The sequence below is a fragment of the Culex quinquefasciatus genome, chromosome 1 (assembly GCF_015732765.1).
Source record: "Culex quinquefasciatus strain JHB chromosome 1, VPISU_Cqui_1.0_pri_paternal, whole genome shotgun sequence".
NCBI classification, from domain to species: domain Eukaryota; kingdom Metazoa; phylum Arthropoda; class Insecta; order Diptera; family Culicidae; genus Culex; species Culex quinquefasciatus.
This window is the reverse complement of record NC_051861.1, coordinates 99,750,625-99,775,726: the sequence shown is the minus strand read 5'-3', so window position 1 is coordinate 99,775,726 and position 25,102 is coordinate 99,750,625. Positions and strand designations below refer to the sequence as shown.

At 34.6% G+C, this 25,102-nt stretch overlaps 1 protein-coding gene across 4 annotated transcripts in view; it reads left to right on the top strand.

Moving 5' to 3' along the window:
• Positions 1 to 24,231, top strand: part of LOC6045821 (cytosolic purine 5'-nucleotidase) — a 105,108-nt gene extending 80,877 nt beyond the window's left edge. For all 4 annotated transcript variants that reach the window (XM_038254928.1, XM_038254913.1, XM_038254917.1 and 1 more), the window contains 4 exons: positions 12,256 to 12,543; positions 12,600 to 12,873; positions 17,279 to 18,244; positions 23,091 to 24,231. In XM_038254928.1, coding sequence (XP_038110856.1) covers positions 12,256 to 12,543; positions 12,600 to 12,873; positions 17,279 to 18,244; positions 23,091 to 23,279 — 1,717 coding nt within the window. In that variant the 3' untranslated portion in view covers positions 23,280 to 24,231. The remainder of the gene's footprint in view (positions 1 to 12,255; positions 12,544 to 12,599; positions 12,874 to 17,278; positions 18,245 to 23,090) is intronic.
• Positions 24,232 to 25,102: the final 871 nt, after the last annotated feature.

The window sequence follows — 25,102 nt, the reverse complement described above, 5'->3', positions numbered from 1 at the left end:
AAACTGGATGTAATTTTTATGAATTACAACTTAAGTATTTTTGTTAGGTAATAGTAATAATAATAATCCTTTCTTCAAATATTTTTTTCGTGTTAAATTGATGTTTTCTCTAGATTATGTCCCTCACAAAAGTTTAAAAAAATACGATGAGCCATTTGCAAAAAAAAAATGTTTTAAAAAATAAGTTTTTTGGTAATTTGTAAAATTTATTTTTTAAAGGTTATATTTTTTAAGGTTTTTTGACTATTAAGACATATTTGTAAATAAGGAAAAGCATTTCAATGAAGCTATAACTAATTCTAATCAAAATACATAAACTAATTATTTTCCATCAAATTGTGCTTGTTTGTTGTAAAAATTCACAGTTTTTCATGGAATGTGGTCGCTATAATATGAAATTCACAAAGCCAAAATATAAAATTTGTTGAACAGCATTTTTCTTCACAATTCAAACTTGATTTTTTCAACATAAATAGTTATGATGTTCAGAGAAGTCTTTTCAACCAATCATGTAGGTATTTGGCTAGATTTAGCAATGTTATTATGTTAATTTATAGCACTGACCGTCTTACCCCACATGGGTGGCCGTCTTGCCTCGCGTATTTCATATTTATTCTATTTTAATTATTTTTTAAGTTGCTGAAAAGTATTGAACATTGTTTTTAACTGTTTTATATACGGCTGGTACAAATTGTATTTAAAGTTTTTGCCAGAAAAATCAGGGGGCAAAACAATTTCAAAGTTGAATGAATGAAAATTAAAGTGCGATCAGCTGAAATCAATTTAAAATTCATTCCCCTGCGTTTAGAATCATTTATAGCATGTTTGGGCTGATTTTAAACCTTTTGAATTTTTGAAAATAAACGATGTTTAGTATCGCAAAAAGTAATTTTCGCTAACATTTTTGTTTTCGTCAAATTATACATTTTTTGAAAACTAATGATTTGCAAAACAAGTGAACTGGTGTTAAAATGCATTTGAAAGCACTTTTACCATGCAAATGTTGAAACTATGGCTTGTTATTTCATTCGTGAGGAGGAGCGCTACGCCAGCTAGCTCACGTTTGCTCATTTATTTTATGAGCGAAAATGCTCATTGCTCATTGAGCAAAAGGAGCGGAATTTTTTTACCTATAACGGTTAAACGCATATAACTTTTTTTTCAGCAGAGCTTCATAGGTTTTTCATAGAGCTTAAATAGGTAATATTCAACCTTCCAAAATTACACCTTCCAAATTTACACAATTTTTTACTGAATATAAATAATCCGATCAATAGAAATAAAGTTGATAAAAGAGAAACACATGAAAGTGAACTTTTTAATAATGCTGAAAAGTATCATTTAATGAACACAAATTTTTGTTTTTTTGTAAAACGTACGTCACGATTTTAATTCTTGGGCACCTCATCTAGTTTAATCAATTATTTGTAAATAATTTTGCATAAATGTCAAATCGGTGTCTTAGATGATTTTCACATCAACTATCTTAATTATATGCTGGAGTCGATCCAAATAAATAAATAAAAAAAATCGATTGCCATTCTGTTAACAGTTTATATAAGACCTAAAAATTAAGTTCCTTGAAAGTTTACTCTAAATTTAAAGTTAAATGAGCCAAAAACCGTGTCTGGAGTTCTAAGCAAATTAAGACACTTTAATTGCAAATCAGTTATTTTTCATTCATCGGGAAATTAATCAAAACTAGTTTTCTTCATCATCAAACTCTGAAATTTAATAAGATGACGACAATTGGCCAGATTCATCAACAAAACTAAAAATCTACCTACTTTACTGATGAGCGCGAGCGCATGCGATGAGCATGAGCGAGCACGAGCTACCTGATAAGTCCTCATGCGCTTGAATGAGCGAGCACGACTTCTGGCTCGCTCGCTCATTCGCAACCCTGGACCTATATTTACCTTTAGAGTTTTTTTTTGCGTCCGCCTCGGGATTCGAACCGGCGACCTCTGGATTGTGAGTCCAGTGCGCGATCCGATCGATCCACACAGGCAGACAACAAAATACTCATAACGCATAACTCAATCAATCGGGACGATTCTTGTTTCCATGGATTTGTAAGAATGTCTAGATGATCCTAAAATTTTGCAGAACTTGAATTGAACAAACCTGTAATTTTTGCTACCGAAAACATCGTTTCAACTTTTTTTCGCGTGTAAAAAACAATGGATCCGTTCCGCGTTTATCCTGAATTATATTAGTAATTTAAAAAAGAAATTTTTGTTGTACGACTCCTAAACGCTTAAACGGTTTTGCTCAAAAATGGTACAGATGCTTAATTTTGCTTTAGGAATGTCCCAAAAATTCTTTTTTTTTGGCTTCTCCCAGGTGGATTTATATTGAAAAAATCATTTTTTTTAACCTTTTTTATTAAAAAAAAAGTGCTCATTAAATTTTCTTAGTAAAAGCAATGCATGTAGCTTGTAGGAATTTTCACCACAAACTTGTTTCTCTAAAAAAAGCAATTTCCAAAATTGTCCAAAATGTGTGATTCTTGTGGGAAATTCAACTCAAGGGGTTTCCAGCATCGTGTCAGACTGGTCACTAATCCGGAATTACTTGGAATTTGAGCAAGTAATTCAGTAATTCCGGATTTATTGAGTAATTCCAGAGTAATCCTGGTAATTCTTAATATATCCCAGTAATCCTGGTAATTCCATGATTCTTTTTTTTTGTGAAAACATTCTTCGGAAAATAAAATAATAGAAAACAACTGTTGAAAAGATAATTTCGATAAACCTTTTATGATTCTATTAAATGCCTCTTAATTTTCATGTAAGAAACCAGCTAGTACGGGATCATTCGGATTTTAAGTAAGTAATTCAGTAATTCCAGAATTACTTCGCAATTCTGCATCCTGTAATTCTGGAATTACCTAGTAATTCCGTAGTAATTCGTGTAATTCCATAGTTACTCAGTAATTCGTGCATTTCACATCAATTCAACACAGAAAAAAAGTTGAATTTTGGAATGTTGAAAATTTGGTTGGTTGAATATTACCTCTTTTTTTTAGTAATAATACATTTAAATGTGTAAAAATGTGAACCTGATGAATATTCATCAAAAACTGATGAAAATTCATTATTTTCTGAGGTAAAATTAATCATTTTTTTATGACACAAGATCTGTCACCATTTCCTGTTGAATATTACCATATTTTTTTCTGTGAAGTAACTACTAGTAATTCTTTAAAGGTAAATTGGTAGAATGCTTTTCCTTGATGCCTTTTATGGTTGTAAGAAGTACAGAGCGGATTGAGAATGTCCGCTAATTCGGATGTTCTCTAATTCAAATGTATTCGGATGAAAAAACACTCAAACGTCAAAATCAGTTGTCAAACTGATGTTGTTATTTACCCCATTATTCGATGATTTCCAAGTCCAATTTTCCCGGGTTTTGAGTTTCCCGGAAAACGGAAAAAAATATTTTTTAATTTTTTGAAAACGTCGTAAAATCTATGTTATCTTTAAATTTGTTATGTTTTTCATGCCTTAAAATCATACTATTAGCTCAATATTATTATTACCAATCTTAACAAGGATAGCACTTTTAGATAGTTTTAAAGCCAAAATCGCCAAAATCAGTTGTCACACTGATGTTGATGGTTACCCAATTTTTCGATGATTTCGAAGCAGGACGTCTAATTTTGCCAGGTTTTGAGTTTCCGGGAAAACGGGGAATATATTTATATATTCCCGGGAAGTTTTTGAAAAAGTCATAATATCTATGTTTTCTTTTTATTTGCTATGTTTTTCAAGCATTAAATTTATAGAATTAGCTCAATACTATTGATATCAATCCAAACAAGGATAGCAGTTTTTTGATAACTTAAACAAATTTTTGTTGTTCTTTGTTGTGCTTTGAATTTTATGTGCACAACATTTCTAATTCAAATTAAATAAGTATCTTATAATTTTTTTATTTATTTATATATGACATGAATAAAACAGCTTAAAAAATGGTTTAAGATGGCTAAAAACAAAAATGACTACAAATAAAATGATACCAATTAATGTAAAATTTTAGAAAAGTTTAAACTAATAAATTGTAATACTTATGTAATTCCCAGATCAAATAATGTTTTTTGTTTGATTCCGAGAATTCTCCGTACAACATATAAAAATCCCGGAATTTTTTTCCCGGGTTGGACGCACTATTGCCAAGCACATGGTTTTGTGCGTTTGACAGCTGTCATTCGATCCAATTCCAAAGATTTTTCTCAATATGCTGGAAGCTAGGCAGTAATTCCAAGTTATTGTTATAAATTTGAGCAATTCTGCGTGGTTTCTGGAAATCCGAAATAATTCTCGGAAATCATAGTAATTCGTGATATATTGTCAGTAATCCTGGTAATTCCATTTAGACCGGTCAGTAATCCTTGATGCTGGAAACCCCTTGATTCAACTCACAATTTTCAACTACAATTTTATCGAAGGGAGCAACAAAATCCTAGTTCATTCTGATGAGTTATTAGCAATGCTATGACAAGAAATCGGCTTATATACTTGAAAGTATATAATGGGAATATAGGAAGAATATAAAACAATACTTTTTACTAAAAAAAATCACCAAGAATCAGGATCAACTCGGATCGTTTTGCACCCTTCGACAAAGTTGTAGGGATTTGAACTATTTTGGGCGAGACTTGCAGGTTAAATAACAATATCATGATACCTACATATTTAAAATCTTAAAACAAAAAAAACGAATTGAAACATGGTTCAGCCTTAGCTTCCAAATCAGTCAGTCTTTCGGTCACTGCACCAGTACCAGATTCCGCTATCTCCTCGAATCGTCACCAACCTACGTACGGAAAACGATGAAGACCAAGGTTCAGCAAGACGCGTGCCATCGCCACGGCAGCATGCTCTAAAGTGATAAGCACTTTTAGGCTCTTGGAAGGAGCAGACGAACGAACAAAAAAGAAGTGTGATGATTTTATGGGCTTCTTCCAGCTCGTCGACGTCGCATTCGCGAGAGGTGATTTGATTCGCCTGCCGGAAAATAGCGTGCGACGTAGGCTCTTAAAGTGGATAACGTTATCAATCAGCTGAAGAACTGGCTGGAAGTTGATGCAGGGAACGATTGATGCTTCAAACAACGGATCCGGGAATGACTTCGATTTTTACACAATCACATCCAATCTGCTGATAATAGGATTGGAACATTTTGTGGTATCAATTTTCCCACCCAAACGACCAAGGCACAAAGCCGTCTGATATCAATATCGAGCCGGTGCTGGATTTTATTGCTCCTCCCTGGGCAAGCAGAGTAATAAATCCGATTTTTGATGGTTGATGTTTGCGTTACGCTGTCGGATGTGAGGGGGAATTGAACAGAAGAGAGTTAAATTTGAAGCAATTGAAAACAATCAAAACCGGAGAATGGTTCAAAAGAGTTATGATCCATAGTCTTACAACTTGCTTAGATTGTTGCGAATGAAATTGATTTCAGAATATGAAATCAATGAAACAATACTCTTCTGGTACAAAGTTTGTCTATCGCTGGTTTGATATTTTTATTTTTGAGTACAGATTTTTTTTTTTTTTTTGCGTATGCCAGAGTAAAATTGACACATTATCAGAGGATGAAATAAGGTTAGGTTTTTTTAACGATAAAATTATCGAGGATCGATAACAATAACGATAGTTCTATCGTTATCGTTATTCCGATAATTCTATCGGCGTTAATTATAATTATCTAGACGAAAACGGACGATAACTTATATTTAAAAATATTTCTAAAATTGACTAAAACCTACCAAATAATGTTGAAGTTTCAAGCTTCCTCTTAATATATATATTATTTTTTTTTTGAAAATATGGCTATTTTCATACACCCAACTGGCAGTCGCATGATTGTGATGCATGGCGGCATGAAAGTATATCAGAATCTGCATGAAATCTGTCCTCATGCATTTTTTGCGATATACGAGTATGACATTTTTGCCCGTTACCGACAATTATCGACATTACCGACGGCTTTTTGATTGTATCTCACAAAAAAAAACACTTAGCAGAACGAGGATTGAACCACCAACTTCTTGGTTATTGATCCGACACGCTACCACCGCGCCATGGACGCTTGATGAAAAGTGAGTGAAAGAGCACCAAGATATGCTTCTCTTTGGAGTGTTGCTCGGGGACGGGCCAGCTTTATATGTGTTGGTGAGAACTGCAGATCGCTGAAATTTTTACACGCGGGCAAAAATGATCTACGGGCTTGCTGCAAAAAATGTTATAAAATATGACATTTTCTGCAGCAAATCCAATGTTGCAGATTTTGAGATATATTTTTCCTTTGGGTGTAGAATTAATACTACAAAAAAATCACAAAATACCGTGTTTTTTTAATGTACTCAATTTTTTATAATTTGCAATATGGGTATCAAACGATTTGAAATTTTGCATGCATTTTCACTGTTTAAGAGTTTTTTGAATGAAGTACTAAAATTTTCACAAAATACCGTATTTTCTCGAAAATTTTCTATAATTCCAATTTTCTATAATTCGCAATATGGGTACCAAACGATTCGAAATTTTGCATGTATTTTAACTGTTTTAGAGTTTTTTGAATAAAAAACTAAAATTTTCACAAAATACCGTATTTTTTCGAAAATACTAAAATTTTAATAATTCGCAATATGGATATCAAACGATTCAAAATTTAGAACGCATTTTCACTGTTTTAGCGTTTTTTGAATGGAATACTCAAATCTGCACAAAATACCGTAATTTTTGGAAAGTGCTCCAGTTTTCATGATTCACAAATTTTGCAATCGATTCGAAATTTTGCATATATTTTAGCTTTAGATTTTTTTTTGAGTGGAAAAAGCAGGTTAAAATTTTGCTTCGTTTGATACCCTTATTGCAAATCATGATTTAGTATTTAATTCAAACAATTCTAAAACGGTAAAAATGCATGCAAAGTTTCAAATCGTTTGATACCCATAACGCAAATTATAAAAATTTGAGTATTCTCGAAAAAAAATACGGTATTTTTTGATAATTTGAGTATTTCATTCAAAAAACTCTAAAACAGTTAAAAAAACATACAAAATATCGCTGCGTTTGGTACCCATATTGCAAATCATGAAAATTTGAGTACTTTCAAGAAATACGGTATTTTGTGAAATTTTGAGTATTTATTTCAAAAAACTTTAAAACAGTAAAAATGCATGCAAAAATTTGAATCTTTCGATACCCATATTGCGAATTATGAAAAAATGAGTATTTTCGAGAAAATACGGTATTTTGTGAATATACGGGTTTTTTGTGAAAAAGAACTCTCAAACAGTTAAAATACATGCAATATTTTGAATTGTTTGATACCCACTTTGCGAATTATAAAAGTTTGCGAAAATACGGTATTTTGCGCAAATTTTAGTATTTCATTCAATATACTATAAAACAGTTAAAATACATGCAAAATTTCGAATCGTTTTAAACCCGTATTGAGAATTATAATAAAAATAAGGTGTTTCGAGAAAATACGATGTTTTGTGAAAATTTGAGCATTTCATTCGAAAAACTCTAAAACAGAGAAAATGCATGCAAAATTTCGAATCGTTTGATACCCATATTGCAAATTATACAAATTTTAATACTTTCAAAACAATACAGTATTTTGTTATCGTTATCATTAGACGATCGCTATCATTATCGACGATAATTCTGTTGATTAACAATCTTGAATTTTCGATATCTTTTCGTTTTTTCTTTTGTTTTTTGTTTTTACTTCTTGAAAGGATACCTTCGAAAAAAATATCATTAATAAAATTTTCTTCAATTTCTTTTTTTAGACTTTGAAAATTGGATAATTAGTTTCAGACAGTTGAATAAAAAATATCGAAACTTTGGTAAATGAAAAAAGTCTAATCGGATTTGCAATTGAAAAGTACCCAACCCGTGAAAAAATGTTTTTGAAAAGCTTTGAAAATTTCCTTAAATATTCTCTCTGATTCTTCTCTTTGGACATCAGACAATTAGTTTCTGAGATACAGCCTAAAAAAATCGAATCGATGAAAATGATTTTTTGTGTATCTCCTAAATAACCTGTAATTTAAAACTGACGATATCTTTGAAATTTAAAATGTGAAAAACTTAAACTTTAGTGACATTTACTGATTTAAAAAAAATCATTATAATCTTGTGGACTTTTCCAAATCAATAACTTTCCTCATTTCAAATTTTGAACAAGATTTCAAAATTTTTGATTTATTTCATTAACAAGAAAAGAAACAACAACATCTTTCAACATTGTTAATCGAACCAATAGTTTCGAGATATCGTCATTTAAAAAATACAGGCTAGAAACTCATTTTCATTTCGAGGCTGTATTTCAGAAACTCATTGTCCAATTTGCAAAGTCTTAGAGATATCTCAGGGGCGGGATTTCTTCATGAAATATTTCAAAATAAAAGAACTCCAAAACGGTGCAGTTTATCAAAAATTATGTAAGGTACTTTTGAATTGTAAATTTGATCAAGCTTTTAAAAATATTTTTTTAATATTTTTATACAGCGGTTTCGATATTTAAAAAAAACATCAAATTTTTCACCACCATGTAATATAACTCAAAAGCTTTTGACACTGCTGAGCAATTCTCTACGAAATCGGTCTTTTTTCTTCAATTTTAATTTTTGTATTTTTTAATCCGGCTGAAACTTTTTTGGTGCCTTCGGTATGCCCAAAGAAGCCATTTTGCATCATTAGTTTGTCCATATAATTTTCCATACAAATTCGGCAGCTGTCCATACAAAAATGATGTATGAAAATTCAAAAATCTGTATCTTTTGAAGGAATTTTTTGATCGATTTGGTGTCTTCGGCAAAGTTGTAGGTATGGATACGGACTACACTGGAAAAAATAATACACGGTAAAAAAAATTTGGTGATTTTTTTATTTAACTTTTTATCACTAAAACTTGATTTACAAAAACACTATTTTAATTTTTTTTTTTTTGATATGTTTTAGAAGACATAAAATGCCAACTTTTCAGAAATTTCCAGGTTGTGCAAAAATCACTGACCGAGTTATGAATTTTTAATCAATACTGATTTTTCAAAAAATCGAAATTTTGGTCGTAAAATTTTCAACTTCATTTTCGATGTAAAATCAAATTTGCAATCAAAAGTACTTTACTAAAATTTTGATAAAGTGCACCGTTTTCAAGTTATAGCCATATTTAAGTGACTTTTTTGAAAATAGTCGCAGTTTTCATTTTTAAATTAGTGCACATGTTTGCCCAGTTTTGAAAAAATATTTTTGAAAAGCTGAGAAAATTCTCTATATTTTGCTTATTCGGACTATGTTGATACGACCTTGAGTTGCTGAGATATTGCAATGCAAGGTTTAAAAACAGGAAAATTGATGTTTTCTAAGTTTCACCCAAACAACCCACCATTTTCTATCGTCAATATCTCAGCAACTAATGGTCCGATTTTCAATGTTAATATATGAAACAATTGTGAAATTTTCCGATCTTTTCGAAAAAATATTTTGGAATTTTCAAATCAAGACAAACATTTTAAAAGGGCGTAATATTGAATGTTTGGCCTTTGTGAAATGTTAGTCTTGATTTGAAAATTCCAAAAATATTTTTTCGAAGATCGGAAAATTTCACAAATGTTTCATATATTAACATTGAAAATCGGACCATTAGTTGCTGAGATATTGACGATAGAAAATGGTGGGTTGTTTGGGTGAAACAGAAAACATCAATTTTCTGTTTTAAACCTTTGCATTGCAATATCTCAGCAACTAAAGGTCGTATCAACAAAGTCCAAATAAGCAAAATATAGAAATTTTCTCAGCTTTTCAAAAATATTTTTCCAAAACTGGGCAAACATGTGCACTAATTTAAAAAATGAAAAACTGCGACTATTTTCAAAAATCACTTAAATATGGCTATAACGAAAACGGTGCACTATCAAAATTTCAGTAAAGTACTTTTGATTGCAAATTTGTTTTACATCGAAAATGAAGTTGAAAAATTTTACGACCAAAATGATTTTGAAAAAATCAGTATTGATTAAAAAATTCATAACTCGGTCAGTGATTTTTTTAACAAATTTCTACAGAAAAGTTGGCATTTTGTACTAAAATATCAATAAAAAATTAAAATAGTGTTTTTCTTGTAAAATCAAGTTTTAGTGATAAAAGTTAAATTAAAATCACCAAATTTTTTTACCAATTATTATTTTTCGAAAATAAAAGTCCGTATCCATACCACAACTTTTAAAAAAACGAAAAAATGCGATAGAATTTGGAAGATCTAGAAAACCACACAATATGCCATTCTATTGGGAAAATGACGTGGAGACAATTTGGTGAAACAATAGTTTCTCGGAACCAGGGCTTGCGAAATTTCGACTTTGTTTGTGATAGCTGACAGAGCACCACTAGCGTGCACAGGGTGGGGCAACATGGGGCAACTGCCCCACCATCCTCAGAAATTTGTTCTAATTTTAGTCAGGGGGCGTCCATAAACGACGAAATTTTCTAAACGTCCATATAATTGCCCCACCTTCCTCGAGGAGCTGGGCACGCTACTGCAGAGCACTCTAATCGTCTTCACCACGACAACCTGATTTTTACATTCTACTTTCGTTCGTTTCACACACAAAGGAATGAGTGCTACGCAAAGCCACTCACACAATCATTGACTTCCCTCCAGGAGAAAAATCGCTTGGAGAGCGGTCGTTTGACATTCTACCGAGATTCCGATCATCTCTCCAATGATAGCAATCATATTATTTCTGTCACCACGCAGCATACACTAGGAAGAGAGACAAAAACGAGAGAGAGAAAGAGCACGTTGTCTCGTTCGGGCGGCTGCTTGGTGGTATTTTTCGTTCGTTTCGTCTTCGTGTTTACGTTCATCGACCGTCGCCAAGCAATAACGGTCATGATAGGCGTTGTGTGTCAGCGATCAAATATCGTTTTGGGAAATGATCGCTGACAGAAAGTTCTATCGAATATCGAGCAGTCCCGTTCAGTGATAGATCCCTTTTCAAGCATTGCTCGGAACACAAGATTCAGTCTAGGGATAGAATAATCGCAAAAAAAATCATTTTCGCTTACGGACTTCCTTCACCCGTGACATTGCTGGAATAATCATCATCAAAAAAAATCCTTAGATGTTCATCAAGAGAAAAAAAATCCGAAGATTTTTTTTGTTCTCCTCTCTCTCGCACGAAAAATCGGTAAAAAGAATCTAAAAAAATCATCATCTCGATTATTCGGCCGAACATTTTTCACTACTACACTTGTAAGTGTAACGTCACACGTCGAAAAATGATCTGTCACATTTTGTAGATGGGCAATGTGTGTAAACAATGTGAAATAAATATTTTAGAGTGGAGCTGACAAGGAAATTCACAAAAAGCAGATTGATTTTCTTGGAGAATTTCGGGAGCGATTTTCTTTTGCGTGATTTGCATCCTCTCTCTTTCGCGGGTGAAGAAAGTTCGCAAGCGAAATTGATTTTTTACGATTATTCCATCGCCGTGAATGAATGAGGAGACGAAACACGCGAAAGAAAATCGCTCCCAAACTTCTCGATTTTTTTGTGAATTTCCTTGTTAGCCCCTTTTAATATTACTTATTTTTTTCTGTTTACACACATTGCCCATCTACAAAAAGTGACAGGTCATTTTTCGACTTGTGACGGTACTCCTGCAAGTGTAGTAGTGAAATAGATATTCTGCCGATTAATCAAGATGATAATTTTTTGAGTTTCCTTTTACCGACCTTTCGTGCGCGAGAGAGGAAAGCCAAGTTCCGAACCGATTTTTTTTTATTGTTGATTTCTAATGAAATCTTGATAATAAAGACACCTTTTTGATTCTACTCAGTTTAAAGAAAAGCAGTATAAAAAAATCCATTGCGAAGCAGTTTTTCTTTGCAACATTCCGTGAAAACTCGGAAATCGTTTTCATCTAAACCTGAATTGGTCTGGAGACACACATTTTGTGTTTGCCAGGAATTCCGCGAATCCTCACTCCATGGGTTAATCCCAAATGAGACGTGAGTTTCGCTCGAAATCGATGCGAATACGAAACCAAAAATAGCGCGTAGGTTGCAGAATCAAATTTCCTCACCTTTTTCCGTTGAATTGAACTAGGTCAAGAGTAAATTGATCACCCCTCCGGGGAAATTCTTAAGAAAAACATTTTTCGCCGGAAATAATTGGTTTCATCTAACACATTTTCTTACCTCTCTCTTCCCTTTCCAGAATCTTCGTAAATCGTTCGCTCCACCTCGAGAACATCAAGCACTATGGCTTCGACATGGACTACACGATCGCCGAGTACAAATCGCCCCAGTACGAGCAGCTCGGTTTCAACCTGGTCAAGGAGCGGCTCGTCACGCTCGGCTACCCGGTCGAGATCCTCCAGTTCGAGTACGATCCGTCCTTCCCGGTGCGTGGCCTCTGGTTCGATTCGCTGTACGGGAACCTGCTCAAGGTGGACGCGTACGGCAACATTCTCGTTTGCGTGCACGGATTCGAGTTTTTGAAACAGTTTGTAGAAATGAACTCAAATCCAGACAAACTGACTGATTTCGTCCTCTTTTTAGTTCCCAAGTGTACGAGCTGTACCCGAACAAGTTCCTCCAGCTGGACGAGAGTCGGGTGTTTGTGCTGAACACGTTGTTCAACCTGCCCGAGACGTACCTGCTGGCGTGCCTGGTGGACTTTTTCACCAACTCGCCGCAGTATGCCGAGCAGGTGGATCGCACCGGCGTTAAGTATGGGGAGCTGTTTATGTCCTTCCGGTCGATCTTCCAGGATGTGCGTGGAGCGGTGGACTGGGTGCACATCTACGGGGATCTGAAGAAGAAGACGCTGGAGGTGAGTTGAAATGGGGTTACTGAAAAAATACTGTTCTTAGTTCAAAATTGACCAATGAATCCAATAATGCAGTAAGTTTTTCCGATTCAAACTCATTTTGCTCGGGAAAAATATCATAGATATTTTTTAATGAACTTTTAAACCTTTCACATCTTGTAGATAACTACTAACTAAGGAATTTAAACATTTCTCTACTATGTTCAGTACAGTTCCGTTTGTATTTAATTAGTATTTTTTATTTTGCAAAAAAAAATACGAAACCTATCAATTTCATCCCAGTTTACGGTAATCAAATTCCGGCGTGAATCCTCTCAAACGACGAAACGGCCTGCTTTTCTCGACCAAAAATTAGCGGAATCGAATAGTTGTACTTTTCAGCAATTGGGTCCTAAAATGAAGCTTAAATTTGTGATATTATTGTTCACATCGACAAAGCATATTTTTCTGAGTTAAATGACCGTTTGTACGACCGTAAAGGATTGATTTTTGAATCAATTTAAAAAAAATAACTTCGCAGCCCTTCTTGACAGAAATGTCCTACTTGACAGCTCGTTCCAAGGGGACCATAGTTGATCCATTGAAAAAAATGTTGTCTTATTTTTGTCTCGTTTTATTTTTTTGCATTGAAATGAAAAAAAAGTTATCAAAAATGGTTTTTATTCGTGCTTTTAACCGTTGTACATGAGCAACACTCTACGCAATCGGCCGATTTCGACCATTTTTATTTTTTATATTTTTTTATTTGACTCAAACTTTGTGGGGGCCTTCCCTATGACCAAATAAGCTATTTTGCGTAATTGGTTCACCCATACAAGTCTCCATACAAATTTGGCTGCTGTCCATACAAAAATGGTAAGTAAATATTCAAACAGCTGTAACTTTTGAGTGAATTTTCTGATCAATTCACCAAGTCTTCGGCAAAGTTGTAGGTATTGTTGAGGACTTTTGAGAAAAAAATAGGTACACGGAAAAAAAACATTGAAAATCGGACCATTAATTGCTGAGATATCGTCATTAGAAAATGGTGGGCTGATTGGGTGAGACTTAGCAAACTTCAATTTTCGTGTTTGTTTTCTTTAAGCCGCTGTATCTCAGCAACCAGAGGTCCAATCTTCAATGTCTCTTAGACAATTTTAAAGCAAATTTTCTGAACTTTTCAAAAAAAAATATTTTTAGAAATGGTCACTCATGGTCACTATTTTTAAAAAATTGAAAAACTGCAAATATTTCGCTAAAATCAAACTTTCGGTGGCTATATCTTGAAAACGGAGCCCTTTATCAAAAAATCTGTAAAGTACTTTTCGATTGCAAATTCAATTTTGCATTAAAAAGTTATGTCAAACTTGTTTTTGCATAAAACTTCGATTTTTTCCAAAAATCACTATTTTTTCAAAAATTCATAACTCGGCGGCAGATTTTTTGACCATGTTTCTCTATGGCTCAAAAGTTGCGGATTTTTGTCCCCTAAAACATATCAAAAAATCTCGAAAATCAAAAAATAGGTATTTTGGGAAATTGAGTTTTAGTGAAAAAAAGTTGATAAAAAAATGTGCAAATTTTTTTTTCCGTGTACCTATTTTTTCTCGAAAGTCCTCAACAATACCTACAACTTTGCCGAAGACACCAAATTGATCAGAAAATTCACTCAAAAGTTGCAGCTGTTTGAATATTTACATACCATTTTTGTATGGACAGCTGCCAAAATTGTATGGAGACTTGTATGGGTGAACCAATGACACAAAATAGCATATTTGGTCATAGGGAAGGCCCCCACAAAGTTTGAGCCAAATCAAAGAATACAAATAAAATCCATTTCCGGTTTTGGTAGAGAATTGCTCTATATTTTTGTTTATTTGAATTTTATTTTTTATTTTTTTATTTTTTTTTCAACTTCTATTTAAAATCAAACTTGCAATCAAACAGTACCTAGTGTTTTTTGCCATCCTCACTTTACTGAGGAAGGGCTATAAAATCACTCGAAAAACGAAATTCTTAATTTGACCTCCTAGACCCACCTTCATGTATGCTTATCGACTCAGAATCACATTCTGAGCAAATGTCTGTGTGTGTGGTGAGATGTTGATCAAAAAATTTGCACTGGATTATCTCGGCACTGGCTGAACCGATTTGGACCGTATTGGTCCCATAAGTCGCTATTGAAAATTATAAAGTTTAGTAAAGTACTTCAAAAGTTATGCTAAAAAAACGATTCTGACAAAAGTTCGGAAGATTGTAAAAAGGGTGGTTTTTGTAAGAAATCCCGTCATTCTATACATTTTTAGAAAGGTATTCAAAAGACCTTTCCAACGAGATCAAAAGATTGAAGATCTGACAACCCTATCAAAAGTTATGCGCACTTAAGTGTTATTTATGAACTTTTTAGAGACCAGATCTCATATATTTCGATGAAAACGTTATCTGGATCTATCATGCGACCTGTCAATGAATAGGTGATCAAAAGACCTTTCCAACGAGTTCAGTAGATTGCAGATCTGACAACCCTACCAAAAGTTATAAACACATAAGTGCCCTGAATTATGAAGATTTGACTACCCAATCTGATGGTATGAATAATGAATCAAGTTGATAGAACACTGAAAGGTCCGCCCTTATGTATTTATTTTGGATAGCATTACCCTCTAAATGTGAGGAAGGCAACAACCACCTAAGGGTGGATTAAGTAACTTTTTTTTAAAACAGAAAAATTGATGTTTTCTAAGTCTTACCCAAACAACCCACCATTTTCTAATGTCGATATCGCAGCAACTAATGGTCCGGTCTTAGCCTCGATTTAAAAAATAAAATAAAATATTGTTTTCGAAACGATTGGAAATTTTTAAGTAATGATGCATAATGGGCCATACATAAACTACGTGGAAATTTTATTTGGAAATCGAAAAGTAGAACTTTTTAGCACTTGTGTCGAAAAGTTAAACTTTTCGGACTTTTTATTTTAAATAGAGATTATAAAAAATATTTTTTTAAATGAAAGCCAAATTTTACTTCAAAAAATTTGCCATATCTCTGCTTATATTGAACCAAAACCAAATGTTTAAAAAGTTCATGGTGTAATATGGCAAAGGATTAAAATTTTAATTTAAAAATACCGTAAAGTTTCCTTCAAGTCTTACCTTTTTCAAAGCTAATGCTCAACTGACTGCCGAAGGGTTAGAAATTTCTTATAAAAAATATAGTTTTCCTATTGTCGAATCAGACGTAAAAAAGCAAACCAATCCACTTTGACGACCCCCGGGTCTTTTGTGAGCTCTGTTGCAAGTTTCTGCTCATTTTCAGGCGTCCGAAAGTTATGTGTGGTGAGTCACCCAAAACCTCTTTTATGCAAATGGACCGACGTTTTACTTCCCCATCCGATAGAAGGCCAGGAGGATAAGGCGGGAATCGAACCCGCGCCCCATAGCAACTTAGGGATCGGCAGCCGAAGCCGCTAACCACCGTGCCACGAGGCCCCACACGAATCAGACGCATTCGTATTGAAATGGTGATCTCTGTTGAGGCGACTGGAATTGCGGTCCCCACGTGGACCGTACGCCACTGGACTCGCGATGACAGCTGTGTATCTGTCACTCTGCGAAGAAGAAGTGGTAGTTGTCTTTGCTGTGAATAAATGTTATTCTTGTTTTGTGAGTAGAAGAATCTTCACGTGTTTTTTATTCGTTGGACGAAACCGTCTTGTTTGTCCTTTTAACTTGTTTAATTACACCCCCACGACTCGCAACTCGACCACCCTGCGGGTGTCGTCCGAGGGTTGTAAAATTCTCTATTGTGGAACTCGATCAAACTTACCATTTGACCTAATTTGATCGGATTTGAACAATAGGGCTGCATAAACCCTGCGTTGGTGTTGGTACATACATATGAAATGTATGAGAGTCACCCTAAGAAAGCGATACGACCGTTGGCATAAGTGAGGTTAAAATTTAATTTTATTCCCACGGCAGACTATCGGATACTGCTCTTGAGACTGTTCCCGTTGAAATTTCATAAAATTAAGTATTTTAACAAGATTGAACAAAAAGCCGTAAGAGCCATCGTGACCTCCGGCACTAATTTTCCTTTTTCTTCAAATTGAAATAACATTTTATTTGTTTCAAATTTACGGTGATTGAAAGACTTTTAGATGAACAATCTCAAGCATTTTTGAAATTGGTTTTTCGTAAGTAGGTCGAATACCGATGCTTAAAGGACTATGCTTACCAATGGCTCTTACGTCTTTTTGAAAACTAAATCCGAGATTTGTTCCCAAGAAAAACAATCAGATGCTGCTGCTGAGACGCTTTTTATTTAAATATTTTATCCAACGCGACTTTTTGTTTAAGATACTTGAACTACTAAACTACTTTTTTTCTAGACCATGCATTAAAAACAACTCTCCTCATATTTCCAGAACCTCGACGAGTACGTCAAAAAGGACGAACGTCTGCCGATGGTGCTGTCGCGAATCCGCGAGTCGGGCGCCAAGCTGTTTCTGCTCACCAACAGCGACTACAAGTTCACCGACCGCATCATGACGTTCCTGTTTGACTTCCCGCACGGCGCCAAGCCCGAAGATCCGCACCGCGACTGGAAGACGTACTTCGACACGATCGTGGTGGACGCCCGGAAGCCGCTGTTCTTTGGGGAGGGTACGATCCTCCGTCAGGTGGACACGACCACGGGAGCGTTGAGGGTGGGAACGCACATGGGACCGCTGCAGGCGAACCAGGTCTATTCCGGGGGTTCGTGCGACGTGTTCACCAAGCTGATTGGCGCCAAGGGCAAGGACGTGCTGTACGTGGGTGACCACATCTTCGGCGACATTCTGAAGAGCAAGAAGATTCGTGGCTGGCGCACATTCCTGATCGTGCCGGAACTGGTCCAGGAGCTGCACGTCTGGACGGACAAGTGTCAGCTGTTTGCGGAACTGCAACGGCTCGACGTCAAGCTGGGCGATCTGTACAAAAACCTGGACTCGAGTGCCAAAGAGAAGCCGGACATTTCCTCCGTGCGAACGGCCATCCGGGACGTGACGCACAAGATGGATCTCGCCTATGGCATGATGGGTTCGCTGTTCCGGTCCGGATCGCGCCAGACCTTCTTCTCGAGCCAGGTTTCGCGCTACGCCGATCTGTACGCGGCCACCATCCTGAACCTGATGTACTACCCGTTTTCGTACATGTTCCGGGCGCCGGCCATGTTGCTGCCGCACGAGTCTACGGTTGCGCACGAGCAGCGCTTTACGCTGGACGCGCCGATGATTCAGCGCACGCGATCACGCCAGCTGGGAACGCCCAGCAATGCGCCCGAACAGCTGCAGCAGATGCACTTCCAGCAGCAGCAGCTGCAGCACGAGGAAGCATCCAAGGAAATTAGTGTGAGTATTTTACAAACAATTCCCCTCTAGTCTAGGTTCAATCAAAAATCCGCCAAAAAAAATGTTTTACTCATTTTAATCTCCATTCATTTATTAACATTCCAACGCCTAAAAAAAATTGGAACGGTAAATTCAACATGCTTTTTCTCGGGCATAACTACAACAGCGCAACATCGCCCGCTACGGATGTGAATCTTGGAGTACCACAGGGAAGTGTACTAGGACCGCTGCTGTTTATCCTGTACATGAACGACCTAAAACAAGCGTTACGGCAGGCACAAGTGAACTTGTTCGCCGACGACACAGTTCTGTTCGTAGTGGGAGATAGTTTGGACGAATGTTTTGACGTAATGAATGCTGAACTAGCAGGATTTGTCGATTGGCTGAGGTGGAAGAAACTTCAACTTAACGTCAGCAAAACGAAAAGCATGATTGTGACTACACGGCGGCTCAATGACATTAGCAGATCAGTTATGGTAGATGGCGAGGCAGTTGAACGGGTGGAAGCGATTAAATATCTTGGAGTAATGCTGGACGAAAAACTTAACTTTAACGAACACATTGACTACACGATACGGAAAGCAGCTCGCAAGTATGGAGTTATGTGCAGAATCAGCCGATACCTGACCTCAGAAGCAAAGATACACGTCTACAACTCTTTGATTGCTCCCCATTTTGACTATTGTGCCTCAATTTTGTTTCTTGCAACCCGGACGCAGCTAAAACGAATGCAAGTGCTTCAAAGCCGAGTTATGCGTCTGATACTGAAATGTGACCGTTTGACTTCAAGACAACTTATGCTAGAGTGCCTGCAGTGGATGTCCATTAGGCAGCGCATCGAATACAACACCTTAATTTTTGTGTTTAGGATTAGGAAAGGGATGGCCCCAAAATACTTGACGGATACGGTGGTACACGGAAGTGACATTCATCAGTACAACACAAGACAAGCTGACGACCTCAGACTGCTGCAATGCAAGAAGACTTGCACCCAGAACTCCCTACTTTATAAAGGATACAACCTGTTTAATCAACTCCCCGACGAAACTAAGCTCACCAGCAACATCAACGAGTTCAAGAGGCACTGCAAGACATTCGTTTTACGAAGACCACTGGAGTAGGTACCCACGATTGTACTGTGAGGAAGAGCATGTTATGACGGCCGGCCATCTTCATTATCGGTACAAATCGCATGGGATTTACCTTGGGCCGCATATGAAAAAGTTTGATCAAAAGTAACGCGAATCTGGGCGCGGTTTTAACCCTATGTGCTCATATGTGTGTGAGATAGCAAATGATCTCAAATCCCTAAATAGGAGAAAAGGAAGCAGCAGCGAGTGACATAAAAGACTCAACAAAGGATTTGTATGAGCGCCTTGAGGTGATGTAATGAGAGAAACGGATGGGCATACACGGAAGTCGAGTAAGATTTAAGGATACTCTCAAGCACTGGAATAGAATTATCGAAAGATATCTGCTCGTAAACCTTCCATACTACAAATAATGTGTATGGGCAAGAGGTGGGCCATCCAAGGAAAAAAAAAACTAAACCAATTAGGACGATTCTTTTTTCCAGTGATATGAAGATAATACTAGATGATACTAGATCTTTGCTTAACTAGATTTGATAAAACAAAAATTTGCGATATAAAAATTCGCCCGTAATTCCACGAAGGCAGGAGCTTCAAAACAACTAGAATAGTTCAACTTGAGTTTGGCAGTAGTTTTTACTCAACTTAATGTAATAAATAAAAATAAAATATGTACCGGTTTTTTTTTAATTATGAGCAAAAAAATAAAAAAAAATGATTATTATCATTTTGAAAAATATTTAAATAACTATGAAAGTGTTTTTAAACCGTTTTTGTGTTAAATAAGGGATGCATCGAAAAACTTAATTCATTTTTGAAATTTAATATAAAATTCAAAAAATTAAAAAAAAGATATCTTTTTGAATTTCTTACGCAGAATATATTTTTATTATGAAAATTTATCATTTATCTTTTGAATAATAACGTTTCAAATGCATTGTAATCTAATGTTTATAAGTGAAAACTATTCAATTGTTAGCAAATAAATATTATATTTTATACAGTGTTCCTTTTGCCCCAAGAGTTGTTCGTTTTGCCTCACCTAGCTGTAGAATGTATTAATTTTTTTATGGTACATAACCGGATTCTTTTAAAACTTGTTATACCAAAGACCTGGAATAACATGATTATAACAAAATCCGACTGATTTTTTACGTTTTTTATGGATTTTAACGAGCATTTCCTTAGCTTGTTACACTTGCCCTATAGGAGGTGGGCAAAAAAAGAGCGAGCCGCTCAAAGAGCCGGTTCACTGAAAAGAGCGAACGAACCGTGGCTCACAAAAAAAGAACCGCGGTTCTTTTTTAATCTCCGGTCTTTTGCAAGAACTGTTTCAAGATGGCATGATTTTTGATATAAATATAATTTATTGAATTTTCAAACAAATTTGGTATTAAATTTATTTTTTAGAATTGGAAATGCAATTTCAAAAATGTCAATGCATATAAAAATTAATCCCAAAAGTAAATGATTTGTTAAAATCTTACCAAAAATGTAATGAATACTGAATACTGAATATTTTATCGATTCAATCAGAATGAAGAAAAAGTTCACAGAATATTTTCTCCAAATAAAATTTTAAAATTACAAGCAATTTTTCCGGCATCTTAGATTGAAGTTTGGATGCCATATCTGTATAAAAGCGATAAACAGTGACAAAAAAATGTTGATACTGTTTTCATTCCAGACTTCCTCAAACATTTTTGCAATTTTTATTTATTTTGTTTGCTTTTTCAATTTAATAGAGTTTTTTTTTAATAAAACTAAAATTTTCACAAATTACCGTAATTTTTCGAAAATACTCAAATTTTCAAAATTATCAAACAATGTCGTAATTTGTGAGTATTTTAAAAACAGCTCAAAAAAATTGAAAAGCATTCGAAATTTCAATTGGTTATTAACATATTGCAAATTTTAAAAATCTTAGTATTTAAAAAAATGGTGTTTTGTAAAAATTTTAGTGTTTAAAAAAAAATCTCTAATACAATGAAAAATCAAACAAAATTTCGCTTCGTTTCGATACCATTTTGGACATTTGGAAAATTTGAGTGTTTTCGAAAAAATGCGGTGTTTTGTTAAAAAATTTGTATTTTCATAAAAACTCTAGTAAAGTGAAAAATCAAAAAAAAAATTGATACACATATTACAAATTTTAAAAAATTTAGTTTTTTGATAAAATACGGTATTTTGTGAAAATTTTAGTATTTTCATAAAAAAAAATCTAATATAATGAAAAATCACACAAAATTTCACTTCGTTTGAAATTTGAATATTTTCAAAAAAATGCAGTATTTTGTGAAAATTTTTGTATTTAAAAAAAAGTGAAAAATAAAAACCAAAACAAATTTAAAAAATTCGAGAATTTCCGAAAAAATACGGTATTTTGTGAACATTTTAGTAATTTTTAAAAATACTTTAATAAAGTGAAAAAAATACTTTAATGAAGTGAAAAAAAAAACAAAATATTGAAAATTAAGAAAATTTTAGTATTGTCGAAAAAATACGGTATTTTGTGATCAATTTTGAGTATAAATTACTTTGAAACATAGACTAGTTTATGCTTTGAAACTTTTACATTTACAAAAAATATATTCTTGGTGCATTGAAATGAGTTATCGTCCCGACGATAACGATAACCATTATCATTATCGTCGGACGCAAATATTATCGACTAGAAACTATGATATTTATATTTTAGGCTGGAACAAAAGTGCCGAATTTTGAGCTGTAGCGGCCAAGGTTTTTGGAAAAAAAGTCAATACATAAAATTTTAGGATGTAAAATTGAATTTGCAACGTAATGTTCTTTTGTGAAATTTTGAATTTTGATACAGATTTATTTTTCGGAAAACACAGATCACCCATAAAGTAGTAATAAAGCATCGTTGCTCTCCCTCTGAGGTGGTTTAGGGATGGACCGATACAATAAATAGAAACAAAATATGTAGTTAATCATATATCAAAACATATATTTTTTTAACTTAACACTTTTTATCGGATTTTGCGATGTAATCCGAATTTTTTTTATTTGGAAAACGGGCAAAGAAAATGCCGCCGAGTTATCAATTTTTGAAGTGAAACTTTGAGTAAATTGGAAAATTTAACATGCAGTCGAAAGGCTCTTTAAAATTTTACTTAATTCGTTTTTAAATGCTTTGTTTTCGAATTTTAAACATGTCAAGTTTAATTCTAAGAAGAAAACGTTTAATAATTGGTCCGATTTTCAATTATAAAAAAAATAATTCGTAAAATTTTTTGACTAATCGGAAAATTTATAAAAAAGTTACAAAATGTATAAGGCTCATTCGACCTTTACCGATTTGGACCAAACTTGGTGGGAACGTTCATCTGTCGATAGTTAACAGAAATCCCAAGTTTTGTGCTGATTGCACCATTCCTCTATTTTTGGCACCCCCCTGTTTTTGACGATTTTCTAAAAAACTTTTTTTTCTTTTAATCATAACTTTGCAACTATTTGAACAAAACACTTTCGAGAGGATGCATTTTATAGAAAATTGTTCAAGGAATTCGATAAAAATAAAAAATCCACTAATATTATATTTTAACGTGTTATGCATTAAAATTCAGTTTTTACCAATTCCTTTTATTTTTATTTGTTTTATTTTATCACCATCGTGTTCCCCGGTCAATTTTACAAAATAATCAATGTAGACCTCAAACTAAAATGAACTATTGGCGAGATACAGCAATTTTACTGCCAAATTAATAATAATAATTTTTTATAATATTCCACAGGACATCGAAAAGGACGCGGCCCTGCTGACCGGAAATGCATCCGTGCCGCACACCCGCCCCGAAACGCCCCGCTCGGTGACGCACACCCACGACGAGGACTACTCGGACGAGGACAGCGACGATCAGAAGAAGGCCGCCGCCGCTGCAGCTGCTGGAGTTGGCGTTCCGAAGGAGGACGAAGCGAAATAAGGCCGGAAACACCATCTTTCTTCTCCTTCTTCTTCTTCGAATTTACAAAATTTGTTAAAAAAAAATCTTTGTGCCGTCGCTTCACTCTAGTTGGGATTGATTGAGATTGTCGGACTAGTCGAGGTTTGTTTGATTGACTTGATGGGCGGGAAATTAAGCAGGGCATGGTTAGAGTTTAACAAGCTAGATTTAACGCATCAAATAGAGTTGCATTTCCGCAGTTGTTGAAACTTTTTCACTCGGCTAATTTAACGCTAAAACACACCGAATGTATGTTTTATGAAATAGACTGCTAACAAAACAAAATATCATCCGTTTCAGCAATAAATTATGATGTTGGATAATCTCACCTTTAATTTTAAACGGGTTTCCAATCAGAAAAAATGCTACAAATATTACTGAGTGAGAGCTGCGAACAAAAAAAAAAGTGACCGTTTCAACACGTGCATGTGCTAGTTTGTAAGAGTTTCCTTCGTGGTTTTATTTGTGTCTAACAAAATTTACGCTCTAGGCTTATTTAAATCGTACAAATGTCTAATTTTTCGTCAACCCTTTTTTTCCTTCTCAAAATAACACAATTACGTTACACGTTACGTTGCTAACAAGTAAATTTAGGGACAGAAATCGGTACATTTAATCAGCTCACACGCAATTGTTAAAACGCTAGAGACGTAAAAACACACATTTATAGCCAACATCTAGTTTTACTGCATTCGAAAGCGACAAACATTTGATATAAATGATGAGATAAAAGAGAGAAAAAATGCCTTTTACTGAAAAGAACACCGGAATCGAAAAGCCAAACAATTTGAAGGGTAATTGCGCGTAGAAGCCTAGCAGTGTTAGAAGTACGTACAATGTAAAGAAACAGAGATTTATGGAATGTAACAAAAAAAATCTAAAATACGATGGCATTGTAGAGAAATACAAAGCGTGTGTCATTAGAGTTCAATTCGAACATTTATTTTTTTATGGAAGAACGAAAGAAAATCCTTGAAATTCAAAAATAGCACAATTTCCAAACTCAAATAAAAAAGTGTTCCATCCAGATACCAACTCGATTAAACCTGGAGCTTGTAGGGAACATCTGGGACTACCATCTGAGACTGATAACACATAATAAACGTAACTTAATCCACCGTAAGGTGGTTGGTACCGTCCTCACTTTCATATATTGAATACATTTATCAAAAATATCATCATTCCCCTTTAACAAGTTTAACGCGTTAGGCTTTGTCACCCATTTCTTTCAATAGGGTTGTCAAATCATCAATCGTTTGTTGGAAATGTCTTTTAAGTTCCGGACAACGTATTCATCAAAATATCTGATATCCGGCCTCCAAAAGTGTATAAATAACACTTAAGTGCTCATTACTTTTGATAGGGTTGTCAGATCTTCAATGTTTTGGACATATCTTTCAAATATATTTCTAAAAAAAAGTATAACATTTCTTACAAAAAACAGCCTTTTCACAATCTTGCGAACTTTAGCCAAAATCGTTTTGTTAGCATAACATTTGAAGTTCTTAAGTAAACATCATGATTTATAGATAGCGACAGGACGTCAAATTAAGAAGTTGAATTTTCGAGTGACTTTATAGCCATTCCTCAGTAAGGTGAGGAAGGCAAAAGACACCCTTTTTGTGAATTTTTGCTCAGGGGACCCCTTAGATCCGATTTTCTGATAATAATTTTATCAAATTCGTGTTTCTGAGTCAATTTCACAACAGAAACATGCTTAAAAATGGAGACGTATGCCCCGCCCCTTTGCGCTTGTTATATACCATACCTCTTTCGCTTCTTGTTGCAACGCTTCCACGCAA